Source organism: Carlito syrichta, unplaced genomic scaffold (genome assembly GCF_000164805.1).
Source record: "Carlito syrichta isolate Samal-C Ts95f unplaced genomic scaffold, Tarsius_syrichta-2.0.1 Scaffold305867, whole genome shotgun sequence".
Lineage (NCBI taxonomy): Eukaryota > Metazoa > Chordata > Mammalia > Primates > Tarsiidae > Carlito > Carlito syrichta.
The window spans coordinates 617,509-631,453 of NW_007249963.1; the positions used below are offsets into that span (position 1 = coordinate 617,509).

The following is a 13,945-nucleotide window of genomic DNA, read 5'->3' on the forward strand; positions in this document are numbered from 1 at the left end:
GCCCAACAGGTCAAGGCTGCGGTGGCCGGGAGCGGCCACTGCACTCCAGTCTGGGTGACAGAGTGAGACTCCAACTCAAAAAAAAAATGGATATAGGCAAGGAACATGGGGGTCCACAATGGGGAGTGGAGCCCGATCAGAACTAAGGCGTGGATGCCTTGCTATGAGCGATTCATGTGTTTCTGAAAAGCTGTGTCTAAATTGATGTTTTTCCTACATCAAATTTTATTTTAAGTTTTCTCCAAGGAAGCTTCCTACTTCATCTCCTTAATATTTAATAAGATCCTCTCATGTGTCCAGCAGTGACCCAGTACAGTTAATTCAAAGATAGCCCAGTGAAGGAGAAAAATCAGCCATGAGGATAAGGCAGTATACAGTTAAGTGTCCAATAAGTGAAACAGACTGTATTTTTCCCCTCGAACAAGATGACTGTGAGGCACTCAGGAAGGTAGGCTGAAATGTCCCTTCAAAGTAGTAAATAGGGTTCTTTCAGTATTTTATAGAAGTCCATAGGCATTGATTTGACAATATGGTACATGGGGCGGGTAAGAGTCACAGGAAGGCTGCATGGATTATGAGAAAACAGAAAGCCTAGGTAAGTGGGAGGTTGGGGAGAAATACCCACTGGGAAAAAACAGGTGCCCACCACTTCTGCATTTTAAAGGGAAGTGCTAGGCTACTGGAGGGTTATAAATGGAGTTGCAGAGGTGAGGAAATGAAAGCAGAGGTTCCTTAGGTGAGTCTCTGCCACTACTCCTCACCTGATGATAGCAAAAAGTGTCTCAGGGAGGCCACTTAGAACCTGGTGTGTGTCCCCTGCAGTTTGGAGACACAGTGGCCTAGAGAACTGTGAAGAGCAAGAGACCAGGCAAGGGCCATAGTGAGGAAGTGACTGACAGATGAGGAGAGTCCAAGACTGCTGCCAGGGCCAGGGGCTCGACAGCCCGAGAGCTACCTGGTGGGGAAAGGGTGAGACCCATACTGCCAAATATTCAGGAGAAGTCCTGAATATTCAGGTGAACAACTAAGGGCAGTGAACAACTCCCAGCAGTGGCCCAGAGGCCTCCAAAGAGCCTATGAAATGAAAGTATCCATCCAGCAATTTATTTAAATGGAAATAATGTCATGTTGGTACCAGTCAAGTAACACCTTTTAGAGTTCTCAGCACCCCATAGCCTCCAACTCCCAAAGAAAGCAGCCCAGTGGGGAGGTTAATTGGGGAGATAGAGGAGCAGGCCACATGCAGATGAAATGGAAGGGAAGCTGAGTTTTAATTAAGAGCTTTTGAGAATGATGCTGGATTATCCCTATCAATTGCTGCACTGGGCTGACCAGAGGGAGTTTTTTTGTTTTGTTTTGTTTTGTTTGAGTCTCACTCTGTTGCCCAGACTGGAGTGCAGTGGGCCGCTCCCGGCCACCGCAGCCTCAACCTGCTGGGCTCCAGTGATCCTTCCGCCTCAGTCTTTCGAGTAGCTGGAATTATAGGCATGTGCTACCATGCCCAGCTGATTTTTTGATTTATTGTAAAGATGAGGTCTCGCTGCCCAGGCGGGTCTCGAACCCGCGGGCTCAGGCAATCCACTCACCTCAGCCTCCCAAGGCGTGGGATTACAGGCTGAACCACCGAGCCTGGCTCAGAGGGAGTTTTATCTGAGTATCTAGAAGTTTTGGGGCCTGCCCTAGATCCCACCCAAGGTGTAGAGAAGAACTCGTTCCCCTAGAACAAGCTAGAACAGGTCAGAGGGGCCAAAGGAGTGCTGAGTAGGCAAAGAGAACAAAGCTGTTTTCTGATTTCACTCCATAAAGTGAAGTAATGTTTGATGTCATATTACATGATCAAGGCTGCCGTGACGGCAGCTGTCTCAGGAGGAAGACTAGGGCATGGTGCCCTCCATCCTCCAAGGGTGTTCAAGGCACAGCCCCAAACTTCACCTGTAGGGGAGGGGACATGCCAAAGCACGTCACAGCAAAAGAACCATGCAGGCAAGTCAAGGCTGCCCTTCTAGGTGGAGTGCCACATGATTAAAGCCCGATGGAACCTCCAAGCTCGCCTCTGGGGGCACCTGTTTGCCAGGCTTGTAGGCAGGACCTCAGCAGGGATGAGTAGAGCTCAGCATAAGGCCCATGTGAAAGGGGATGCCTGGTTCCCGGAGTCCATCTTTCCATACTTCTCACAGCTAGAGATGAGGAGCCCAGGAGGTACTCCCCCTGGGCCTGGCCCTTGGTCTAAGCAGGAGGCACAAAATGAGTTCCTTGATGATCAGTCTAGTTCAGCCTGGCATGCTGGGAGACTGAACAAGCACAAGAGTCCAAGCCTTAGCTGGAATCGAGGGGGACCTGTCTCTAGGGCCGGTCCTCTGACTTGCTCTCCCTGACCTTGCCAGCATGGCTGTCTGTTCAGGACTACTAGGCTCAGCAGGCCAGGCAACTCTTCATCTCTTGCCCTGGCAAACACAACTAGCAAAAACTGAAGGCAAGTTCCTGGAGGGATGTGTGTCTATATGCACACAAAATCTTGAGTTTAACCAGAGAAAACAATTCTATGTGCTGACTCATTTATAAATCAAATGACAACCCCTACAGTTAAAAAATATATGTATTTTCACACATGAGACTTGCTCACAGTAGAGCATACCAATAGTTCATTCTCAACAAATTGTCAGTGCTACGAAATCTACACTAAAGCCAACATGGCAAGGCTGGAGTATTCTGACATGCTTACCTCACTTCCAAATTCAGGGGTCTTTTCCGCCTCCCTGTCAGGTTTCTCTGCTACTTTGTTTTTATCTTCATTTTTCTGCTCCAGCGAGTTCTCCTTCTGGGATGACACCTTTTCTTCATTCTCCTCATGCTGAGAACTGTGATCCACAGCTTCACACTTTTCTCTTAATACCTCATTCTCCTATAAAATACCAAAAAATGTGCTTAGTAGAAATCCCTATTTTGGCTGGGCACGGTGGCTCAGCCTGTAATCCTAGCACTTTGGGAGGCCGAGGTAAGAGGATTGTCTGAGTTCGGGGGTTCGAGATCAGCCTGGGCGACTTGGTGAGACCTCTTCTCTACAAAAATTAGCCTGGTTAGCCGGGCGTGGTGGCATGCATCTGTAGTTCCAGCTACTTGGAAGGCTAAGGCAGAAGGATCACCTAAGCCCAGCAAGTCCAGGCTGCGGTGGCCATGAGCATGCCACTGCACTCCATCTTGGACGACAGAGTGAGACTCACTCAAAAAAAAAAAAAAAAAATCCCTATTTCATTATTAAGTAGTCTTTAAAACTGCACTATGCTCACTGTTCAGTGATCATGAAAACCCACGAGTCAAAAGCTAAAATTGGCATTTCATTATGTCAGAATCAAAGAACATTTAATTCAGAAACAAAGGTCAGTCTTATGTCCTGTCCTTCTGAGACAGGCCATTCTAATCTGCACAATTTAAATTATATGCATTTATACAGCCTCTGAATTTAAAATACTTGCAAGTTAGATGAGATCTGGAAATCACTGTTGCCAGCAGGCAGTTCTTATTTAGTTCTCTGTCGAAAACAGATCAAACAGTGAAGTTGGGAGCAAACACTGATTATACATAGAAAATTCTGGAAAGTACTATTACAAACTATTAACTGAAAGGTCGGATGGATTGGGGACAGGTTGGGGAAGAGCTGACTCCACTTTTATATACTTTTATAACTTTTAATATTTTATAAAAAATAATATTCCGGATTCCTTACAATCAGGAACATGATACATATTATTTTTGTTCTAAAAAATAAATCTAACCTCTCCCCAGATGTATGCTTACCTACCCAGATGAGTCCTTCTGCCTTTTAACTTACTTCTTAACTAAGGAGACTTAATTAAAAGGCTAGGAAATTCTTCTAAACATTCAAATACAGTTACCATTTAGTATGAAACTGACACTTTCAATTATGATACTAAAAGCTTTCCATGTATAATTTTTTTCCCTCTAGTACAAAGGCTTCTCACATGCTTTCCTAATTTCTGATTTCTAGGAACAGGGCACACTGGACTAGTTGAAGAACAACACCCCCTTCCCACAGACCACAGAAATGTTAAGGTATTTTTTTAAAAAACGAGATGGTCAAAGAAATGGAAATCCAGATGCCAGAAGCAAGGAGAGAAATCAAAGCAGAAGCTGGGAGGCCGGGCGTGGTGGTTCAGGTCTGTAAACCCAGCACTTTGGGAAACCAAGGTGGGAGAACTGCTTGAGCCCAGAGATTTGAGACCAGCCTGGGCAACAACATAGCAAAACCTCTACAAAAAACCCAAAGATGAGCCAGGCATGGTGGCGCACACCTGTAGTCCCAGTTACTCAGGAGACTGAGCCTGGAGGATCACCTGTGCCCAGAAGGTTGAGGTTGTGGCGAGCCATGATCCTGCACCACACTCCAGCCTGGGCGACAAAGTGAGACTCCGACTGAAAAAAACAAAAGAAAGCAAAGCAAGAGCAGGAAAAGGAAGCTGATGTTCTGGTGGCCCACTGGTTTTACCTGCTTCTCTGTGTGACTATGCCTGACTATGACACACTCTGCCTTCCCTCTTACATCGGCTGTGTTGTTCCTCACCTAACAGGTCTCTCCCTTTGCACAGTCCATCACGACTCTGCTCTGGTGCGCACGATACTGCTCCTGCTACCCCCTCTCCTGCATCAACAGTCATTTCCCATCAGCCCGCTCACATACACTGACACCTCCATCTTCAAAACAACCCTCCCTTGGTCCCATGCTCCGTTTTAGATCGCATTCCCTTTTTCTGCTCCCCTTTAAAGCAAAATACTTGAGTTATCTGGACGCAGTATATTTTCTCTAAACCTATTCCAGTGAGGATTCTGTTCCCACCACTCTACAGCAAGAGTATGTCAAGGTCTCTCAAATCCAGCAGTTCTCTGTCCTCATTGTACTGAACCCACCAGCACAATCTGACTTAGTGACTACCTCCTTCTGGACATAGCTTCTTCAAACGTGTCATGCAGGCACCTCTTTATTCTCCTACCTCACCAAGGAGGTCTGCTTTGCTGACTCTTCATCTTGATCTCTCAAGGCAGCAGTGCCCCCTCGCTCAATCCTCAGGCCTACCAAGCATTGTCCACTTTTTTGCTGCTCTTTCTTCCTACAGAACTGTTCTTTTGGAGTCTCACTCTGTCACCCAGGCTAGAATGCAGTGGCATGCTCATGGCCACCACAGCCTCGACCTGCTGGACTCAGGTGATTCTTCCCCTTCAGTGTTCCAAGTAGGTGGAACCACAGGCATGCGCCGCCATCCCAGACTTAATTTTTTTTATTATAGAGATGAGGACTCACCAAGTTGCCCAGGCTGGTCTCAAACCCCTGGACTCAGGCAATCCTCTAGCCTTGGCCTTCCAAAGTGCTGGGATTATAGGAGTGAGCCACCACGCCTGACCAGAACTGTTCTTTCTTAACCATACTGTCTCTGGCCAATATATCACTTACTTTATTACTTTTTCCCACTGTATTTAGCACCAGCTAAATACACATTTATTTGTTTGCCATCTGTCCCACAAGAATTCTAGTTTCTTGAGGGCAGGGACTCTGCTTGATTCCTACTGTATGGCCACTGCCCACGCCAGAGCCTGGCATATAACAGACCCTTACTAGATATCTGCTGAATAGCTGAGCTCTTGATTTTTATAGAGATCCTACTTCTGATGGGTTGTTCTTTCCTGAAATTAAAATACGGGTTCCTATCTAAATCCGGAGGAAGAAGGAAAATGATCACGTTTCTCATTTTTTGCTAAGGAAAGTAAAGCTTTTTTGGTTAAATTCAAAGGTAATCAAATTAAAATTTTGGATTCCTGAGATAGCTAACTTTGTTTACAAATTTGTTGTTGGTAGACCGAGAAACTTTTTTTTTTTGAGCTGGAGTCTCACTCTGTTGCCCAAGCTGGAGGGCAGTGGCATGCTCATGGCCACCACAGCCTCGACCCGCTGGGTTCAGGCGATTCTTATTCTTCAGCCTTCCGAGTAGCTGGAACTACAGGCATGCGCCATCATGCCTGACTAAGTTTTTTTAATTTAATTTAGAGATGAGGTCTTGTCAAGTTGCCCAGGCTGGTCTCGAACCCACGGGCTCAGGCAATCCTCTCTCCTCAGCTTCCCAAAGTGCTGGGATTATAAGCATAAGCCACCACACCTGGCCGACAGAGAAACTTCTAATTCCTAACACGATCTATTTTAGAACCATAAAGCAAGGTCCCTTAATCTGTAATATGTGCATTAATGCAACACACATGAATACACACATGATCATACAGACATGAGAATATGTTACCTATAATAGTACATAAACAATAACAGAGGGAAACAAGTGGCTAATACAGGAGTACACCAAGCCTATAAGGAAATTAGGTTAAACTTTAGTCTGGGAGGGTTTTTTATAATGGGGGAAACTTTATAAGAGATTTGTAACAAAGGAAAGTAAGATGGCCTGCCCAAAACTGAGAGGACTGAAAGCAGAGAAATTCTACATGACCAAAACTCACACTGCAAGAAGCCAAAATTAGGTTAAAAAGCCCATCATATAATAATGAATCATAACTCACTGAATAAAGTGAGTTAAATAAAAGAATAAATCAGTTCACTCAGATATAAACAAGATAAATGAAGGAAAGAGAAAATCTTTTCCTTACAGTAGAATACAACTAACAAAAGGAGAATGATGAGTTAGAAAGTCATCAATGGATACTTACATTGGCAAGTGAAAGTCTGATAATAAGATACTTAAATAGTCTCAAAGTATCACTACAGATTACATGTTAATTACAAAGAGAAAAATAATTAACACTACAGGAGAAACCCAACACCATCTTAACCAAACAGTCAAATCAATCATCAAATATGGAGTTAAACCCAACTGATTCAAGTGTCTCCTGATATAAAGGACACAATACCAGTTCTGTGGTTCTCTCACCAAAAATCATATTTCCAATCTATCATGAAGAAATATCAGATACATCAAAATTGGGAGACATTTTTACACATTAACTGATTTGTGCTCTTCAAAAATCTGAAAGTCAAGAAAAACCAGACTGAGGAACTTTTCCAGATTAAAGGATACTAAACAGATTTGGCAACTAAACGTAACGTGTGATCTTGAATTAAATGCTAGAGGATTAGATCTTGTATTTGATCCAGGAGAAAAAGTAGCTATAAAGAACATCATTGACAGAGTCTGAATATGGACAGTAGATTAGGTAACAGCCTTAGATTCACAGTAAATTTTCTGATTTTGATAACTGGTTACAGAAAAGAAAATCATTGTTCTCAGGAAATATACACTACAGTATCTGGGTCTTGAGGGATGCAATGTCTTCAATTCACTCTAAAATGTTTTAGAACAAAAAGAATTACAGGCTGAGTGTGGTGGTTCACACTGTAATCCCAGCAATTTGGGAGGCCAAGGCGAAGGATTGGTTGAGCTCAGGAGTTCACATCCAGCCTGGACAACATAGCTAAACCTTGTCTCTACAAAAAATTAGCTGGGCATTTCCTTCAGCAGCACATATTCTAAAATTGGAATGATACAGAGAAGTATAGCATGGGCCCTGTGCAAGGAAGCAACATAAATTCATGAAGTGTTCCATATTTTTAAAAATAATGAATTAAAAAAAAAAATTAGTAGGGCATGGTGGTAAATGCCTGTAGTCCCAGCTACTAAAAAGGCAGAGGGAGAATGATCACTGAGCCCAGGAGGTGAGTCGTAAATGTGCCACTGCACTCCAGCCTGGGTAACAGACTGAGACTCCAACTCAAAAAATAAAATTACATATGTACATAAAAAGACAGTTACTAATATACATCAATTAAGCAAAATGTAAATAATAGGTAAATCTGGGTAAAGAATACATGTACTATACTTGCAACTTTAAAAAAAGTTTGCAATTATATTTAACTAAAAGGTTAACCTAAAAATTACTACCTAGCAAAAAATCACTTTGGCAACAACAGCCAAGGGTTGGCACAATAACAATTCTTCCATTAGATTTTCTGTTAATTTATATTTTCCCCCAAAGTATAGAGTTATATAAAATTTAATATTTTCAACTCTTCCTAAAATTTAAATTTCATATTTAATTTTCTTGTCTAATTGCATTGGCTATGCTTCCCAAATAATGTTAAATGGTAATGGTGATATCTGATATTCTTGCTCACTAATTTAATGGGAATGCTTTTAATGTTTCACCAGTAAGGATGACATAGACTTTTATTTGAGACCCAGGTAGTCATTTTTAAATTGAATGTCAAAATAACACTAGATGCTGGGGATAAAATAGTGAAAAAATATATTCAGATCCTGCCCCTTCAGACTTTATATTATAAAAGGAGAAGGAACCAAAAATATAAGTGAACTAATGAAATAATTATGGTAAGTGAAGGAGAAAGAGCTAGCTATTTGAAAAGAGGAGACAAATGCATTCAAGATATAGATAACACCCAAACAGAATACTCATTTGTCTGTTACTGTAATGTATTTAATTAGCTGCTTTTTTTGAGTCAGGATCTTAATCTGTTGCCCAGGCTGGAGCAGTGTCACGATCAAGGTTCACTGCAGCCTTGATCTCTTGGGCTCAAGTGATCCATCTCAGCCTCCTGAGTAGCTGGTACTACAGGCATGTACCACCACACCTGTCTAACTTATTTTTTGTAGAGATGAGGTCTCACTATGTTCCCCAGGCTGATCTTGAACTCCTGGACTCAAGTAATCCTCCCACCTGGGCCTCCCAAAGTGCTGGGATTCCAGGTGTGAGCCACCAGGCCCAGCCTAATTAGTTTAATGACAAATATTTACTTGTTTCCAATCTTTTCTTTTAACAAATACTAAAATGTGCTCATACAGACTTCTTTGCATACATGAGCAAGTAAGAGACACTCCTATAATTTACACTGGGTCAACAGATATGTGCATTATTTCTTTGATGAACTCTACCCAATAGTCCTTCAAAAAGTTTGTGCCAATTAAAATTCCTACCAACAATGGATGAAAGTGCCAATCTGATAAGATGAAAACTCATACTTCATTGTAATTGTAATTAATATTTCTCTCATCACAAGTGAAGTCGAACATCTTTCACAAGTTTAAAAGTAATTGTATTCCCTTTTTTGTGAACTGCTTGTGGCCTTTGCCCATTTTCCTACTGGGGTGTTGGTCTTTTCTTATTGGCATCAGTAGTGTAAGATCACTTTTACTCACCTCCTCCCATCCAGTCTTCACAGAAATACAAGCATGAAAATCAGAAGCCCAGGAGGAAGCTACTGTAGTAATTTACATGACGGTAGATAATAGTCTGGGGAAAGGTAGTGATAACAATTAGAGAAGTGCAAGAATCCATGATATATTTTAGAAAAAGAAGTCAGGACTTTTTGATAAACTGGATATGGGAGGACAAAGAAAAGGGAAGAATTAAGGGTGATTCCTAGATTTCTGACTTGACTAACTTGGTGAGTTAGCTGTGGGAAGTACAGTTTAAAAGGGAAACAGTTTTTCCATTTTGGATATGCTAAATCTGAGATGCGAAAAGTCAAGTAGAAGCATCAATTACATTGATGAGGTAACATCTGCAATTTCAAGCAAAGGTCTGACCCAGAGATATAAACAGGGAACACAGTAAGATTAAAAAAAAAAAAAGTCACAGGAACTGATGAAAATGCAAGAAAGTAGAGTGAGAGGAGGTTAGCACCGAGTCCCAAGGCACTGCAACATTAAGAGATCAGGCAGAAGCCCTGTGTCACAGCACACGCCTATAGTCCCAGCTACTTGGGAGGCTGAAGCAGGACTGCTTGAGCCCAGGAGTTCAAGGCCAGTCTGGGCAACATAGGAGGCCCCATTATCTTTAAAAAAAAAAAAAAAGTTTGAAAAAAGGTCAGGTGCAGTGGCACATGCCTATAATCCCAGGACTTTGGGAGGCCAAGGAGGGCAGATTGCTTGAGTCCAGGAGTTCGAGACCAGCCTTGGGAAACACAGTGAGACCTCATCTCTATAAAAAATAAAATAATTAGTCATGCATGGTGGTATGTATTTGTGGTCCTAGCTACTTGAGAGGCTAAGGCGGGAGGACTGACTGAGCTCAGGAATTTGCGGCTGTGGTGAGTCATGAGCATGCCACTGCACTCCAGCCTGGGCTGAGTGAGACTCCGACTCAAAAAAATGTTAAAAAATTGTTGAAAAAAAAAAAAAAAAACACAGGTCAAACAGAGAAGCCGGCAAAGCAGACTGGGAGAGCAGGCAGTGAGGTGCTGGGGAAATCTGGGACAGCCATATCTTGGAATCCAGGAGGGCTTCAAGAAGAAGAGAATGGCTGGTTATGTTGAAACTCTTGGAGGTTAAATAAGATAAGGACAGAAAAGTATCATAGAACTTGGCAACAACAAAGCTGTTGGTGGCCTTAAAAAGTAACGTAGGGTAGACACCAAATGATACTGTGCTGAAGAATAAATGGGGGTTGACAAATTGGAATCTGCACACAGACACTTTCAAGAATTTTGGCCATGAAAGTGAGCAGAGAAATGCATCAGAGCAGTGGTTTGTTTTGTTTTGTCTTGAAGACAGGATTGTAAGACATGTTTGTAAGGAAATAATTTAGGAGAAAAATTAACTATAAACCAAGGTCCTTCAGAACACAACAGAGATGAGCTCAAAGTACAACAGTGGAACTGATTTTGACATTAAAAATAAAGTCTTCACTTCATGATAAAGAGTAGAAGGTGGGTACAAGAAAATATTTGAGGATTCAGTCGTGAGAAGATCCATCTGTTCAGCAGGTAAGAATGCGCTATTAACAATGCGGCTGGGCCACAACCACAAACCAGGACTATCCTGGTCAGATGCAGTGGCTCACACCTGTAATCCCAGCTCTTTGGGAGGCCAAGGTGGGAGGATCGCTTGAACCCAGGAGACCAGCCTAGGCAACATTGCAAGACCTCGATGCTATAAAAAATAGAAATTAGCCAGGTGTGGTGGCATGTTCCTAGAGTCCTAGCTACTCAGGAGGTTGAGGCAGAAGGATCAACTGAGTCCAGAAAGGTGAGGCTGCAGCAAACTATGACCATGTCACTGCACTCCAGCCTGGGTGACAGGAACCCAAAAAACCCCAAAAAACAAAAAGCCAGGAATATCTGGTAAGAAGATTGCATAATTCTCAAGAATCTTGGTTACAGACCCAGGGAAGAGAAATACTTTAACCTACACGTTCTCAGTTATTGAATACATCTTCTTAGACAGTCCTTCATGTATTCATTCAACTCTCCTTTACTGAGAGCCTATTATGAAACTAACAGGAACATATAAGTGATGAATGAGAGAAAGCATTTCCCCACAAGCTAAGGTCATGCATGTGGACATGTGCTACACAGATCCCCTTCAAAGTACTTGGAACATCTCCTGGGGACTTGTGGGCAGCCAGCCTCCAGCTGCTGAGAGACGCCTCACTCAATGTCACACCCTTCCCAGGGCACCCACATCCCATGACCCATCAGGCAAGGGTGGAGAGGCTGGGCCACCTGGGCCCAATCTGGGACAAGTCTGACGCACCATGTCAGCCCCAGAGTGCCTGGTTCATCACAGCCTGCATCACAACTCCATTTCAGCCTCCATCTAATCCTGCTTCCTTGACCTCCCTTCCAGGTGTTGATCCAAAGGGCCTCTGGTAAACCTCCTGCATACTCAATGCAATCTCAGAGTTCACTTCCCAGGGAACCTAACTCTGGGACAGTTCTCAATCTCTCAGGGCAGGGACGGGTGGAGGATGCAGTTAAAATGTTTATACTGACAGGCTGGCTCAATGGCTCACGCCTATAATCCCAGCACTTTGGGAGGCCCAGGTGAGAGGACTGCCTGAGCCCACAGGTTCAAGATCAGCTTGGGCAACTTGGTGAGACCTCACCTCTACAATAAATCAAAAATTAGCCAGGCATGGTGGCGTGTGCCTATAGATCTAGTTACTTGGAAGGCTGAGGCAGAAGGATCGCCTGAACCTAGCAGGTCGAGGCTGTGGAGGCCGGGAGCGTGCCACTACCTTCCAGCCTGGGTGACAGAGTGAGACTCCTACTCAAAAGAAAAAAAAATGTTTATACCGACAAAGTGAAAAGGGGCTGTGGCCTTTGTAATGGAATTGGCACAGTCAGCAAAGTTCAAGGTAGCCTGCTGGATAGGAGGGCTCAGGTTCAAAACCACTGAGTAAAAAGGCATAAGCTACGCCTGGACCTTGGGCCAGTTTTGACCCTCAGTTTTCCCATCCCTGAAATGAGAGGATAATAATACCTAATTCACATTTTAAGGAATTAGTTGAAAAAAGCCCCTTTCAACATTTAAGAGGCTACGTACACATCCTGACTTCTCTCCACTACTTTTTGATTCTGAAGAGCTGCAATTAATGATTAGCTGCTGACAAATCAATCTGAATTTCTTGAGTCGGAGTCTCACTCCATCACCCAAGGCTGAAGTGCAGTGGCATGTTCATGGCTACCGCAGCCTCGACCTGCTGGACTCAGACGATCCTTCTGCTTCAGCCTTCCAAGTAGCTGGAACTATGCACGCCACCACATCTGGCTAATTGTTTGATTTATTGTAGAGACGAGGTCTCACCAAGTTGCCCAGGCTGGTCTCAAACCCCTGAGTTCAGGCAATTCTCTTGCTTGCACCTCCCAAAGTGCTGGGATTACAGGAGCAGCCACCGTGCCTGACTCAATCTGAGTTTCACGAGAAAGTGATACCAGCTAGCCCTGGCAGCCAGTAATGACTATTCCTGTTGTCTTCTTTTTTGGATATTCTCAATGACCCAGACCAGAGCAGTATGTGTTTTACAAGTACTGTTGTATACATTGCAGGTTTATGGTCTGTGCTCTTAACTTAAAGAATAGGTTAAACCAAACCCATCATTAAGTTACTTTTTATTTGTGTGTAGGTGATTTTTTTACCCTTGTAGGGCTGGGACCCAATTTTTAAAAAAGGGAAGTTTCCACACTCGCCATAGGAAGCCATCATAAACTTGTGGGCCAGGACCCTTTATCACAACAAAAAACTCAATCCCAGTGACTTGTCCAGAGCTGGAACTGCTGGAGAGCCCTCCCCACCACACCCCTCTCGGCCAGGAACCCACCCATCCAAACTTCTCAGTTTGGACCCTGTAGCCAAAACTGGGTTCTCTTTTCTAAAACCCATAGCTTCTAGGTTTTCTCCGACAGTGTTTGTCCTATTCTATCTAAAATAAGAAACTGTGCAAGGTGGCTCATGCCTGTAATCCCAGAACTTTGGGAGGCCAAGGTGGGAGGACTACTTCAGCCCAGGAGTTCAAGACAAGCCCGGGCAACATAGTGAGACCTTGTCTCTACAAAAAAAAAAATGAAAAAAGTTAGTCAGGCGCAGTGGTGTGCACCTGTAGTCCCAGCTACCCAGGAGGCTGAGGCAGAAGGATCACTGAAGTCCAGGAGGTCGAAGCGGGAGTGAGCCATGATCGTGTCACTGCACTCCAGTCTGGGTGACAGAGTAAGATACCAACTCAGAACAAAAACAAATAACAATTATTCAGGCTGTTCCCCTCTCCTTGCAAAGTCTCGAAGCCTCTGTAGCTGTCCACGTGCACTGTTTATGCCATGGTGGGACCTGAATACTGTCCAGTGAGTCTGCCCCTGAAACTCCCTTTGTGAGCAGTCCCAGCTTGGCGTGGCTGGGCCTCGCATTTATCCCTCTGGAGGAGGAGGGATGAAGACCTGCTTTGACCTTCAGGGCTGGAAGAATCTTCAAAGACAAAGAACAGTGTGGTGTCCAAGAGAAGGATGACATCAGAGGAAGAGCAGCGAGGCCGGTCTTTAGGCTGGAGGCAAACTGGAGTCATTGGGGCTAGAGAGAAACAAGGAGTCACATAAAGAGGGCCTCTGTCCTGCTCGGCCTAGTGGTTTCTTTCTTTTTTTTTTTTTTTG

At 43.7% G+C, this 13,945-nt stretch overlaps 1 protein-coding gene across 1 annotated transcript in view; it reads right to left on the bottom strand.

The window, feature by feature from the left end:
* The window catches only part of NFE2L3 (nuclear factor, erythroid 2 like 3), a 22,404-nt gene that overhangs the window by 7,532 nt on the left and 927 nt on the right, over positions 1-13,945 (bottom strand). Inside the window, exon 2 of the mRNA XM_008062847.2 lies at positions 2,723-2,902. Coding sequence (XP_008061038.1) covers positions 2,723-2,902 — 180 coding nt within the window. The remainder of the gene's footprint in view (positions 1-2,722; positions 2,903-13,945) is intronic.